The sequence below is a fragment of the Lissotriton helveticus genome, chromosome 9 (genome assembly GCF_964261635.1).
Source record: "Lissotriton helveticus chromosome 9, aLisHel1.1, whole genome shotgun sequence".
Taxonomy (NCBI): Eukaryota; Metazoa; Chordata; class Amphibia; order Caudata; family Salamandridae; genus Lissotriton; species Lissotriton helveticus.
This window is the reverse complement of record NC_136070.1, coordinates 1,043,827,300-1,043,840,414: the sequence shown is the minus strand read 5'-3', so window position 1 is coordinate 1,043,840,414 and position 13,115 is coordinate 1,043,827,300. Positions and strand designations below refer to the sequence as shown.

Below are 13,115 nucleotides of genomic sequence, written 5' to 3'. Positions count from 1 at the left end.
CGTTAAGTCTATAACGAAAACAGGAATGGGGCAAGGATACAGCCTTGTCCGACTCCTCTCAAGGTTTTAAAGGGTCTTGTGCGTTCACCATTCTTCACATATACTGCACACATGCTATTGCCCGAGAGTACATTTCACAAATTAAATTAATCAATGGAGGATCAATGCCCATCTCCATCATTATAGACCCTAACTTCACATGGTTTACAAAGGGTGCGGCTAAATCCATGAAAGCCATGCAAGTATACCCTCCCTTTGCTACAGTGTACTTGGCAATGGTCAAGCTTGGATTCAGACATTGATCAATAGTACCTCTACCCTTCTGGAAGCCGTACTGGGTTGGCATCAATATCCTTTTTTCCCTCGCCCAGACCTCCAGTCTGTTTAATAGGACACGATCCAACAAATTACCAATACAGTCCAGAAGGGAAATCGGGCGAAAATGTGGGTTAGATTTGTCACCTTTTTTGTGCATGGGGACAATGACACTTGATTTCTATGATGGGAGTGTAACTTAAAAAAATAGAAAAAGATAAACTCCTCTTGGCAAAGTAAAGACAGCTCTTTACTGTCTGGCGAGTGACCGTCCCTACATGTAAACAGCCAGTCTCAATTTGCTGCTTTACAGGCAGCTATTTTTGTACACAGTCAGACACTGCTTGTTACAAAAGGTCAAACAATGAATTACTAGGAAGTTACATATTGGTTCACATTGGTTATGGAAAAACATGGAATCACCTCTGACCCTAAACTTTAACCTAATTTTCTACACATCCTTTATTGCAGTTCAAACAATGTTCAAAGTAAATACTCTCCAACTTTTGAATGCATATGTATTTGTGGTGAATACACATTTGAGTGTGTTCTTAATCATTGTGCCCCTCAGACTTCTTATCTGAGGGGCTATTCAATGTCTACATGGCCCCCCTCGCACAAATGGCCCGCCAACACGACCTCAACATCATCTCCTACGCCGACGACACCCAGCTCATCCTCTCCCTCACCAAGGACCCACACACTGCCAAAACCAACCTCCATGAGGGAAGGAAGGCCGTCGCAGACTGGATGAGGAACAGCCATCTGTAGCTGAACTCTGACAAGACAGAGGTCCTCATCCTCGGACCCGGCCCCTGGGCCTGGAACGACACCTGGAGGCCGACCACGCTGGGAACAGCACCGACACCCACCAACCACGCACGCAACCTAGGGTCGTCCTTGACTCCTCCCTCTCCATGGCTAAGCAGGTCAGCGCCGTCTCCTCCTCCTGCTACAACACCCTCCGCACACTCCGCAGATCTACAAATGGATCCCGACCGAAACAAGAAGAACAGTGACACAGGCCCTCGTCAGCAGCAGGCTGGACTACAGCAATGCTCTCTATGCAGGAATCCCAGCCAAACACCTGTGTCAACTACAACGCATCCAAAACACCTCCGCCCGACTGATCCTCAACGTCCCCCGCCGCAACCACATCACGCCCCACCTAAGAGACCTACACTGGCGCCCCCTCGACAAGAGGATCACCTTCAAGCTCCTCACCCACGCACACAAAGCACTCCACAACGCCGGAGCAGCCTACCTGAACATCAGAGTCAACTTCTACACCCCCACCCGCCAGCTCCGCCAGCCTCGCCACCGCCGCTGTCCCCCGCATCCAACGAAAGACATTCGGTGGCAGATCTTTCTCCTGCCTCGCTGCCAAGACCTGGAAGTAGAAATGAAGGGGCGATTTTGTTGCGTAGGGAGAATTTGCAGATTTTTTGTCATTTTTCTTCAGTAATGGAGTCAAACAAGTTGGTGTCGAAATGTTTGGCCCATTTTAGTTTAGTCTTGATTTTGGTGGTGGGCGAGAGTCAGATAAGCTTTTGTAAAGTCTTGAGGCTATATGGCCTGAGTAGTGCCATGCAGCAAGCCAAGAAGTTAGAATCAAGTGGTTTATTTATTTATTTATTTATTCAAAGTTTTATATAGCGCGAACAAGATCCTTACAGATATCAGAGCGCTTCACAGAGACAGAGTAGGGGCAGTAGGAAAGAACAGAGAAAATGGGAACAGTATAATAGTCCCTAACATGGTAAGATAATAATAATAACATACATAGAACATATCAATATACAATCAGGTAACCAAGTAATATAAGAAGGCACAAGTCATTGATCCCACTACAGAGGTGTTCAGGTACACCCTGGGTGTGTGGATGGTTAACACCAATGTCGTAGTATAGAGAGAACACTGAGTGGGGGCATCGGGAGAGCGAGTCAGTAAACCACAGTGAGTCATATATTGGTCTGTAGTAAGAGAGTAGCGTAGGAGTGTCCCCTTCAAGTAGAAGTATAGTGCCAAAGGACAAGTGAACAGTGATACAAAGCAATGCAGTCTCTCTGATCCAGTACCTATAGTGTTCAGGAGATCTTGGCCAGAAGGAAGGTTTTCACCTCTTTTTTGAAGAGTGCAGTGGAGGAGATAAGCCTAGTTTCAGGAGGGTTGGTTGGTATGATTGCGCTTAGACAGTGTTACTTGAAGCTTTAGGAAGCTGTGGAAGTCTAAGTTAGGGAGATTATATGTTTCTAACAATTCTGAAATGGAGCGTGGGCCATTGTTGTGATCATATAGACTTCAGATTAGCCTGATGCCTTTGGAGGCCAGCATGTGGACTATGTTAGCAGTGATTTCTGCTTTGATTTTTGAATTATGCCAAAGTGACGCTATTGTGGAGTGATATACAAGATAGATACAGGCATACGTTTGTCCCTTAATTTGAGTGCATTCGCTGTGTCTGTAAGTATAAGATGGAATTGAGAGGGTTTAAACTTCAACATTGTAATGAAAGAGGATATGCTAAAGAGAGTGCGTGTTATAGATCCATTCACTGCAGGGTGCTAGGGGTGTCTGGGATTAGCCAGAATGCGCCCTCTGCTGCTAGGAAGGCAGATTGGTAGAGGCTCCAATTTGGGCGGTTACAGCCTCCCTCTGGAAAAACTCCCCCCGAAAGCCTTATATGAGATCCTTGCTCTTTTACCATTCCGTAGAAAGTTTGATGTTATTTTATCGATTTCCTTGAAAAAGGAGGGGAATAGTTTCAGGGCAGCATGGGGGACACAAAGTTTACTATTCTTGTGATCATCGTCTTGAGAGTTTGAGGTATTACCCACTATCAGATGTGTTTTGGCAATCAGAAGGTGAGGAGGTCTTTGACTCTGGTAATGGTCTGGGATTCGCTGTATTGTGATGTTTCAGCTAGGTCATTGGAACACCAAATCCCCAGATATTTGAGCCATCTGGCTTGTCACTTGAGCCATGAGTCATCTAAATGTGAGGGAAAGCATAGTGGGTTCAAAAGAAAAACCTTGGCGTTATCCTTATTTAAACTGCATTCAGAGTACCTTGGAAACTCATGGATGAGGTTAGTGATACTCTGGATTGCATTTTCGACGTCTTCTGAGAAAATGAGGTTTCTCGTCCACGTATGCTTCGGTCTTTTATAATTTAGAGCCATATTGAAGTCCCTTAACTTCAGGGGAGGTGTTGATTAGTTTAAGTAAGTGGTCAATAGCGAGTAGAAAGAGCAAGGGGGAGAGAGGGTAACTCTGTCTTGTGCCCTGGTGTAGGGCAAAGGATGTAGAGATGGAGCGGATAGCGCCTTTTACTTTGATATTTGCTCAGGGATTGGCATATAAGGCCATGGCTATTTTGATAAATGAGTTTCGTAGTTTGTGAGGCTCAAGGACTGTGTGGAGGAAAGGCCAGGAGACCTTATCAAAGGTCTTTTCGGCGTGGAGTGCAATCGCCGCTGTTGGCACTGAGGAATGGTGGGCCTTATCTATTATGTGGCTGAATGCACATGTTATTTCTGGCAAGTCTCAATTTGACGAAACCCAATTAGGAATACCTTTGGGGATGTAGGTTTCTAGCTTTTTGGCTACGATTTTGGTAAATATTTTGGCTTCTATATTTAGGCGTGAGATGGGGCTGAACTTTTTGGAGTCAGAGTGGTCTATGCCCTCCTTGGCAATCGCTACAATCATGGCTTTGGAGGCAGAGCGAGATACCTTTCCTTGGGGAGCAAAGTGTTCAATGGTATTTTTAGGATGCCCGATGACAGAATTTGTAATGTTTTATAGAAGATGATGGGGAAGCCATCGGGCCCCAGGGCCTTCCCAGTGCAAATTGATTTTATTGCCCTGACAATTTCTTCGGTTTCTATCGTATTGTTTAAGAGCACTCTGTCGGAGTCTGAGACAGACTTATTAGAGAGGTAAGTTAGAAACATCAGAAATGTTGTTTTATCGCAACCTCAAGTATCTCCTTGGTTTTAAAATTCTGAGATCCATCTTGGGCAGTGATAGGTGTAATTTGGTTATTAAGATTTCTGAATTTGAGGGTGGCAGCAAGTGTTTGCTGGATCTATTGCGAAATACTAGTGGTGTGGAATTTTGAGCATATACCACAGATATGCCAGTTTACTGACAATTGAGTTATAGTTGTATTGTAATTGTCATTTAGGACTTGTTAGAGTGTCTAAATGCCTTCTTATTTTTGATTTCAGTGCCTAGATTTTGTAGGATTTCTTTAACTTTGCAATTTATTTTTGAACATACGTTCGATTTGTCCGCTCATGGCACACTTGAATGCATCCCATAGAGTCACAGGGGATGTGACATAGTGTACGTCTTCTCTGTAGAACTGTTTGATTTCTTTCTGTAGATCAGCTATACCAGACTCATTTTCTAGTATTTCAGTATTTAACTACCAGAGGCGGTTTTGCCCTTTATCGGGAAGGTTAAGAATAAACATTGAGATTGCAGCATGGTCTGAGACGATAATGGGATGGATTTTTGCTTCTCAAGTGGCCCTTAGAAGTGAGGCACCTACTTGGAGATAGTCAATGGGGGAGAAGCTTGAGTGAGGAGGGGAGAAGAAGGTATAGTCATTGCCCTTTGGGTTGTGCAGTCTCCAGACGTCTTGAAAACGATGTAAGGAGTATAAGTTGAGCATCTGTTGGTGCGCCTTTCGGGTTCTGAATTTAAAGGCTGGGTAGCAGTCCACAATGGGATCCATTGGAAGGTTAAAATCACCTCCCAGTATCGTTTACTAGTCTGCTAATTTCTTATTGCGTGTGCACCAGAATATGGATTCGTCTACGTTGGGAGCATATATGTTCATGACATAAAGGTCATCTTCATTATTCAGTCTGGTAAGTAGCCATCAACCATTAGTGTCCCGTTCTGATGCGATTACGGACAGTCCGGAGTTTTCAGAAAGTAGGGCGAGTACCCCATTTTGTTTCCTGTAAGCATCAGAACAGGCCACTTCTGTCACCCAGCCCTTTCTCCTTAAAAGGGCTTCTTTAAAACCTATCTTTATTGCTTGGTGGAGGACTGTCGGCTGATAGTTCTTTACAGCAGTCTAGAATTTTGGTTCTTTTAACTGGGTGGCTCAACCCCATGGTGTTCAGGGAAATAACGTTTAGTGAGTCCATTAGTCGTTGTTCTGAATTGTGGGGAGGCTTCCTGGTTGAGGGAGCCTAAGAGAGGCCTTAAGGATCTTTAGGCGACTGCTAAGTTCTTGATGCATGTGTCTTTCCACTACCTAAACTCAGTTTGGACCTCAGAAAAACTCTTTTTAATTTGTTTTTTTTACTACGGTTGGAAAAAAGAAATACATGGATAACAGAGACATACAGCTCCAGTTCCTCAATACACTGCTCTCTTCTCTCTTTTTGTTGAAATCAAAAATGAGTTTGCCCTGAATCGCCCCAAAAATGTATTCCACAATTCTTGTATACCACCTCCCCCATCTGAGGCCTTCCAAACTGGTAAGGGGTCTCTCCCCTCTTTTGAGGTCACCTGTTCTCCTGTGATGTAGAGCATAGTGCAGAGGAAAACTGGCTGTTACATGTGGTCTATGGTGGTTGGAGTGCCCACCAATCTTTTTCTTGCACACTCTCTCCCTCAAATTATTTCATTGCGCAGGTCGATGGGTGAGATATCTACCATCAACTGGTGGACACTGTTGTTACTGCCTTTATTGGATTTGATTAGTGCAGTCCAGGGTGCCTGAATGCTGGAACAGATTAATTTTCAAGGCTTTCTGATATTTTCCATAGTTTGGAGTTTCACAGGCAAAGACCTTGCTAGAGGTGAACCCTAAAATGAAAAAGCTCTCCCGCCAAGATGTTCTAATCTTACCATGCAGCAATACAGGACCTCATTCTGAGTGACCAGTTTTTCCCTCTTCAGCTAGTAACAAGTGACTACTAAATTGGGAATTACATGCGTCATGGGAAAACCCTCTGTGCCAATACTTCTCGATTTAGAAATACCGATGACAAAGTCCTGCATCACTTGTAATAAGATCTGTAGTATTCACTGGACATCCGTTTGTAGTGAAGCATCAACGTGCAACACTGTAATACCACGAGTTCAAGACGGCCTAATTCTTTCAAAATTTTGAAGATAACCACTAGCTATGTAGAGAAGTAATTTTAATATCTGTGGTATGTAAATTCATCTTGTGGGGATTTCCTGAAAATAAGACACTGAATAGGCTCTCCTAGACCTACGTTTAACACTTCATGCTTTTTTAGGAAGTCCAAGGGCAGACAGAACATAAAATAATGTAATGTGTTCCTAAAAACCAAGATGAGGAGACCACTATCGTACCACACTCTGTGCAGCTTACTGGTTATTTGAGCTGGATGACTTACCAAGATGCTATTACAGCCTCCGACACTGAAGAAAAAAAAATAGCAATCACCAGGGTGACTTGATATTGCTTTAGCAGATTGCCCTCCTAAATTCACCTTGGTCTTTGGTAGACTCCACGTTATATAGATTTTAATTTTATGTAGTTGGCATCTGCTAATTCATATGGGAGGAGGCACTAGAGCAGAGAGCAATCATAATCCCTGGTTATGTAAATAAAGATAAACAATATAGGACACAGCAAAAATCGAGTCATGAGAAATCGGAGGAAGGTGATTATGGTGACAGGTCTCAAATAACAAGTGGAGACTATTGTGGGATGAGGTTGTAACTAGAAATAGCTTGCCCCAAATGTATGCCTCTATTTTTCCCCTACTTGAGATAACGTTGATATCCACAGAAGCCTGTTGACAGGTGAAGACCACTTTTACTTAAGCAAGTAAGACTCATTAAAAACAAACCGCTGTAAGGGACTCATTACTGGCATGATGCACAATGCAGATGGGGAAAGACTTTTCTGAAGGTCTAAAAAACCAATTCAACAAATGATATCATCATGCAGCAAACAAAATTAGAAGGATCTTTTAAAGAATTAAAACACTGAAAAAAGGTCAAAGCTAAACATTCTGCATAATGATTAAGACTGAAACCAAATAAAGGATGTTAGTAGGTAAAGAAACTTACATTTTTTAAGTTCGTTTTCATTAATGCCAATATTCATATAAGCAAAGGTTTTTGTAGGGTTTCCTGTAAAAAAAATAATACATAAAAAATGCATAAAACTGTTTAATTCAGGCTGCGCAAATTTTAGATCATTTTTTAGGACCACCCTGTCCAACCATTTAAGCCTTCAGGCTTAATTCGGCATACTTCCACTGTTCAGTCAGGCGCCTAGAGACCAATGGTGATAGTGTGCATTATAAAAGATATTTTCAGCTTTTTTCAGTACTAACTTCATATATTCAATGCCATTTCCCACGACTAGGCAAACCACACCCAGTAACCAGGGTTAGAAGCCATGTTGCCAGTGTTATCCTGCTTGCCTGAAGATTTGATCATGTGTAGAGCATTAAAACCATCAACAAAAGGCAGCCAAGCACTAGGCACTTCATTAACCTCGAGAGTACATGTAGGAGCTAAACAGTCATCAACAGTTTCTTAAAGTTTGTACATCCATTAGATTATAGAAATTAGTTGAATTGTTTCACTTAACTACTCTAATAAAAGAGCAACACAATTGTGATATTTAATTACTTACAGCCAAATAACACTGTTTTAAAGAGAATTATTTCTATGAATCTTCTAAGAATGTCTACCAAACTGAAGTAAATCTTTCTTTCACCCCTCTTCCCTGTATGATCTGCAAAGTCTAATTGCCACTACTAAGAGCTCTTGAGCAAATGGCCCTAGCAATTTAACTAAAGTAGCCATCTTTAAAAAAAAAATAATTAAAAAGCACTTTACCTTGTAATCTAAGCTACGTGTTCCATGATACTTACTCAGCATGACATTATTTGATGCCTATCACTGGGAGACTATCAAACTTTAACAATGTTTAGTCCACTGATTAAGGTATCTTCTTAGTCTTAATTATCTTCAAAGAAATGACTGGGTCAATCAAAATAAGATCAGTCACCAGAACTCATACTGGATTTCTCACTTCCAGTGAAACACTGCACAAGACCCTCACAATTACTGGCCTTTGATTCTGTTGATGGGCGACGCTTAGGAGCAAACAGAGCCACATGGGGGCTCATTCCCATTTGCTTTTATCTCTTTAGAGACCTTATAATTTCAACTATGCAGTTGCACACATTCTTGCGAGAAGCTCCATACCAAATAACTCACAGCTATCAGCTATTTGGAGTGTGAAAAGGGGCTGTTGGCTTGCTTCCCTGACTATTTAACATATCCATTGCTGATTCAGCTATCGTTTTAAGATCTGCTGAAAATCATCATAAATTGGAAGGGTGGCCGCTAACTATTCCCTTTTATTTCGATGCAGTTCTGCTGAGTAACGCTAATACTGGCCTTCCGTCCTCATTGGCAACATTGCTGAGGACCGGAAGTACTGTCACCTCAAACTGAGAAGCCAAACCGGTATATGCATGTGCGGATGACAAAAGCGTGATGACGTATTGTCTACATATGGGGAGGTGTTGTTTAGAGGGTTTGGAGATGCGATCCACATGTATTCTTTTTTTTTTTTATTTGAAGGCATTTTAAATATGTTTTACAAAACAAGTACATTCGCATTTTCGTCAAGGGTTCCAGATAAACGTAGCTGGTATTGCAGAAATTACATGATACTGTTTTGTACGCGTCCAGCTGGTCCCCCCCTGTGTTGTCTAGCTGGAAAAATTTGTGACAGGATAGCAAGAAGAGAGAAGAAAGGAAAGAAAGGAGAGAAAGAGTAGAGGTAGGGTACAAGAAGTGTTCACTCGCTATGAGCCTAGTCTGGGTTTGTATCACTGTGTGGGGGCTGATCTCCTCCCGGGGGGTCCCAGGTGGACTCAAGGGGGTTCGTAGGAGTCCAGGAAAATGTCTAGCGACTGCCACATCCCCCTAGTGGCTAGCCTCCAGGGTGAGTTTTGCAGGGCAGTGCTATCTGCGCCTCTGAGGTAGGTCACCCAGTTAAACCAGCATTTATATGATGTCCTAGCAGTATCCTTCCAGTTGGACAGGACCAATTTAACTGCTGCGGTCAATAGGAGGTCTAAAAGATCCCTGCCCTGCCGTGTAGGCGAGAATCTTGTTTGTGATAGTGCTGGCGTAATTTTGTTTCATGAGGGGGAGTGCCAAAGGAGAGCTAGCTCCTGCTCATTGAGTGGGGTATTGGTTTGTTTTACCCAGTAGTTAGATGTCTTGTCGTTACGTTTGGTGGAGTTTGGGCAGAGTAGTTTGTAAATGTGCGATACTTGATGTCCTATTCTATTGATTTTTGTGATATACTGCATGATTGACAGTGTGGCTGGCGAATGTTTGGCTTTTGTTAGGGCTGTTTTGATTTTTAGGAAATTGTAGACCTCCATAGCTGGGAGTTTGTGTCTATCTCTCAGTGTGTTGAAAGTGCTGGGGTGGCCTTCTTCCTCTAGCTGAGCTGGGTGTGAGATGCCTTTCCCTATCCATGCTTCAAAGGCTAGGCATTGATCATTGTAATTGAACTTGCTGTTGGCCCAGAGGGATTCCCATTTCGAGTTCCTTACCCTATTCTTCATTTTGTTGTCTATTTTTAGTAGGGCTATTTTTGTGTTTTTGAAGATGTGACTAGAGGCGTGTGTGAGTTTGTTTGCTGTCAGCAGCACAATCGGGTTGAGGTTGTTTAGTATGGCGCGCTCCACTAGTAGCCACGTCTTTTGTGTTGATCCCCTTTATTTCGGCATTAGTCTTGATGTCGCTAATCAGTGGTTCTAGGGCCAACAGAAAGAGTGAGGGAGATAGCGGGCAGCCTTGTCTGGTGCCGTGTTGCACCGTGAGCGGTTCAGAGAGTGAGCCATTAATAAAAAATGCGTGCTTTTGGGTCCCCATACAATGCCATCGCCTTCCTGATGTACCCTTCCCCTAGGTTGAATGTCTGCATGCATTGCTCGAGGAAGGCCCAAGAGACTCTGTCGAAGGCCTTCTCGGCATCAAGGGTGATAGCCACAGCTTTTTCTGTCATTTTAGAGGTATGTTCTAAAATGTGGCAGAGGAGTCTGGTGTTGTCGCTAGACATACGGGTTCTTAGGAAGTCTACTTGTGAGCTGCTAATTAAGCTGGGTAGGACAGGGTTTAATCTTGTTGCCAAGATTTATGCGTACATTTTGCAGTCTACTTTGATTAAGGAAATGGGCCTATAGTTCTTGGGGAGGAGTTTATCCATACCTTCTTTTGGGATAACAACTATGTTGGCCTCTGACATGGAGCCCATCCTCCGCACAGTGGTTGAACACTCTTTATGGTGGGCTTCAGTTTTTCTAGAAAGGCTTTGTAAAAAGCCGTTGTGTAACCGTCCGGGCCTGGGACTTTGTTGTCTTTCATCGACTTGACCGCCATTTCGATCTCTGCTGTGCTAATTTCTTGCCCTAGCCTCTGTGTTTCTACTTTGGTTAGTTTGGGGAGGTCGAGTCTGGTGAGATATTTTGTGAACGCCTCTAGGTCAAAGCTCTGGTCGTTTTTGTAGAGTTCCTGGTAGGACTCTTGGAAGGTCTTTAAAATGTCCTTGTGCCTTGTATGGGTTTTGTTGTGCGAGTCTGATGGATGAGACGGTAAATTGATTAAGTTTATGTTTTAGGTAAGAGGCTAGGTGTTTCCCCGCCCTGTTAGCCTCGCAGAGGTTTCTGGCCTTGTATTTGTTGATCCATAGACCGGCCCTTTTACTCAGGATTTTGTTAAATTCATATTTCTTGCTGGTTAGTTAATGTAGGATAGTAGTGTCGTGCATGGCGCTGATGTGGGCTGCTTCTAGTTTCTTAATGTCTTGCTCAAGCTGGACCAGGTGCAGGTTAGTGGTTTTGTTGATTTTGGATTTAATTTCGATTATTGTGCCTCTGACTGTCGCATTGAGTGCATCCCGAAGGGTAGTTGGTTTAGTGTCCGGTGTGTTGTTGTATCCAAGGTATTCATTTATGGCCTCTTCTATCTTTTTTTTGTTTACTGGGTCTGCCAAGACGTCACTATTAAAACACCACCTTCGGGGGATTTCTTCGTTGTGGCACCCGCTCAGTTTTAAGCTATTGCAAGTGTGATCTGACACTAGTCTCTGCGCTATGTCCATGTGTTCTATCAGGTGTGTGTGTGGGCTTGTGATGAGTATGTGATCTATCCTGCTGTATGAGTTGTGTGGGGTGGAGTAGAAGGTGTAATCCCTAGTGTCAGGGTGCTGGAGCCGCCATGGGTCTTTGAGGTTAAGTTTGGCGCAGATGCTTTTTAGCATGGAGTGTGCTTTTGTGGACTGGGAGTGGCATTTTGATTGTCTGTCCAGTATATGGTCTAGAGGCATGTTAAAGTCTCCTGCCACCACCGTGAGTTCATCCTGTGGTAAGGAGTCCAGTTTATGTACTATGCCCTCCCACTATGCCCTCCCAGAATGTGGGGTCGTCAGTGTTAGGGGCGTAAATGTTAGCGCATGGATCTGTTCCGCCCCTCTTCTCAAGTGTGTTAATAAGAGTCTTCCTACCTTGTCGTGGTATTGTGATTTTATGGTCAGGTTGGAGATTCTAGATAGCAGCGTAATTACTCCTGGTTTCTTCCCTTCTACTGGGGAGCATGCCACCAGTGAGATCCAGTTGGCTTTTACTAGTCTGAGATCTTCGAGGGATAATTTGGTTTCTTGTAACAGGACCACATCCCCTTTACTCTTAGCAAGATAATCGGGTATTTTCTTGCGCTTGACTGGGTGGTTAAGTCCTTGACATTGAGGGATACTATTTTTAGATCAGACGCCAGGATAAGCTTATTGATGGGGGGGGCGTTAACTTCAGTGGTTGACGTCTGGTGGTTCCAATCTGCGGTCCCAGCACCCCTTTGTTGTGATTCCTCTCCCCAGCTAGGCTCAGTTATCTGTTGATGGTCAGGTGTCTGTCCCGTGTCTGCCTTGGAGTTAGGTCCGTCTCTGCCGGCTTATATACGGGTCAGAGTGTGACTTCTTGTAAGTGAAAGAGGAGATAGAAAAGTGAAAGAATAGTAGATAGTAGTGAAAAGGAAAAGAGAATAAAACAATAGCTGTGACCCTCCCCTCTCCCCCCTCTACAAAAAAAACATTGTATGTTGAACGTGCGACAACAAGGTTGCTGTTCTGTCTCCCTGGGAGTTGTTGGATATTGTTCTGTTTATTGCCGTACCCCATTGTGCGATCTCAGCGTCCATTTTTACAGTCTCTTCGCTGTGCATAGGTCAGTTTCACCCCCCCCCCCCCCCCAATCTCACGTCCCTTTGCGGTTCCCTGGGTGATTAGTGAAAAAGAGAGGGGGGTATTTGCAGTCTTAGAGACCGATTTTTACAGTTTCTTCACTTTGCCTAGGTCAGTGTTTGGTTTTCACCATCCCCTTCCACCTTCCCGCTACCACTTGCGGGTCCCATAATGCCTGGTTAAGAAAAGGATATGGTAATAGTGTTTATTTCTGTGCTACTTGCGCCAGTTGCTGCTTCAAGTGGCTGCAGACATGGGGACAGTTCCATCGAGGTGGTGTGATGGGGGTCTCAGTGAGATAGATGTTGCTGTAGTGCTGTTCTGTTGGACTGCAGTCTCTGCGTTCGGTCTCTAGGGCTGGCGAGGTTTGCTTGGTAATTGTGCCATTCGTGTTCTTGTAGACTCTTGAGGTAGGTATGTGTCTAGGGCATGTTGGTTAACTTCTGGGTAGCTTATGCGGTAGCTTATGAGGTAGTTGTGGTTGCTTCAATCGTGCATTCTGGCAGAGATATTGGGTTTCA

General features: G+C 43.7%; 1 protein-coding gene across 1 annotated transcript in view; it reads right to left on the bottom strand.

The window, feature by feature from the left end:
* Positions 1-13,115, bottom strand: part of NOL8 (nucleolar protein 8) — a 205,636-nt gene that overhangs the window by 158,972 nt on the left and 33,549 nt on the right. The window contains exon 3 of the mRNA XM_078661396.1: positions 7,389-7,451. Within this exon, the coding sequence (XP_078517522.1) occupies positions 7,389-7,451 (63 nt within the window). The remainder of the gene's footprint in view (positions 1-7,388; positions 7,452-13,115) is intronic.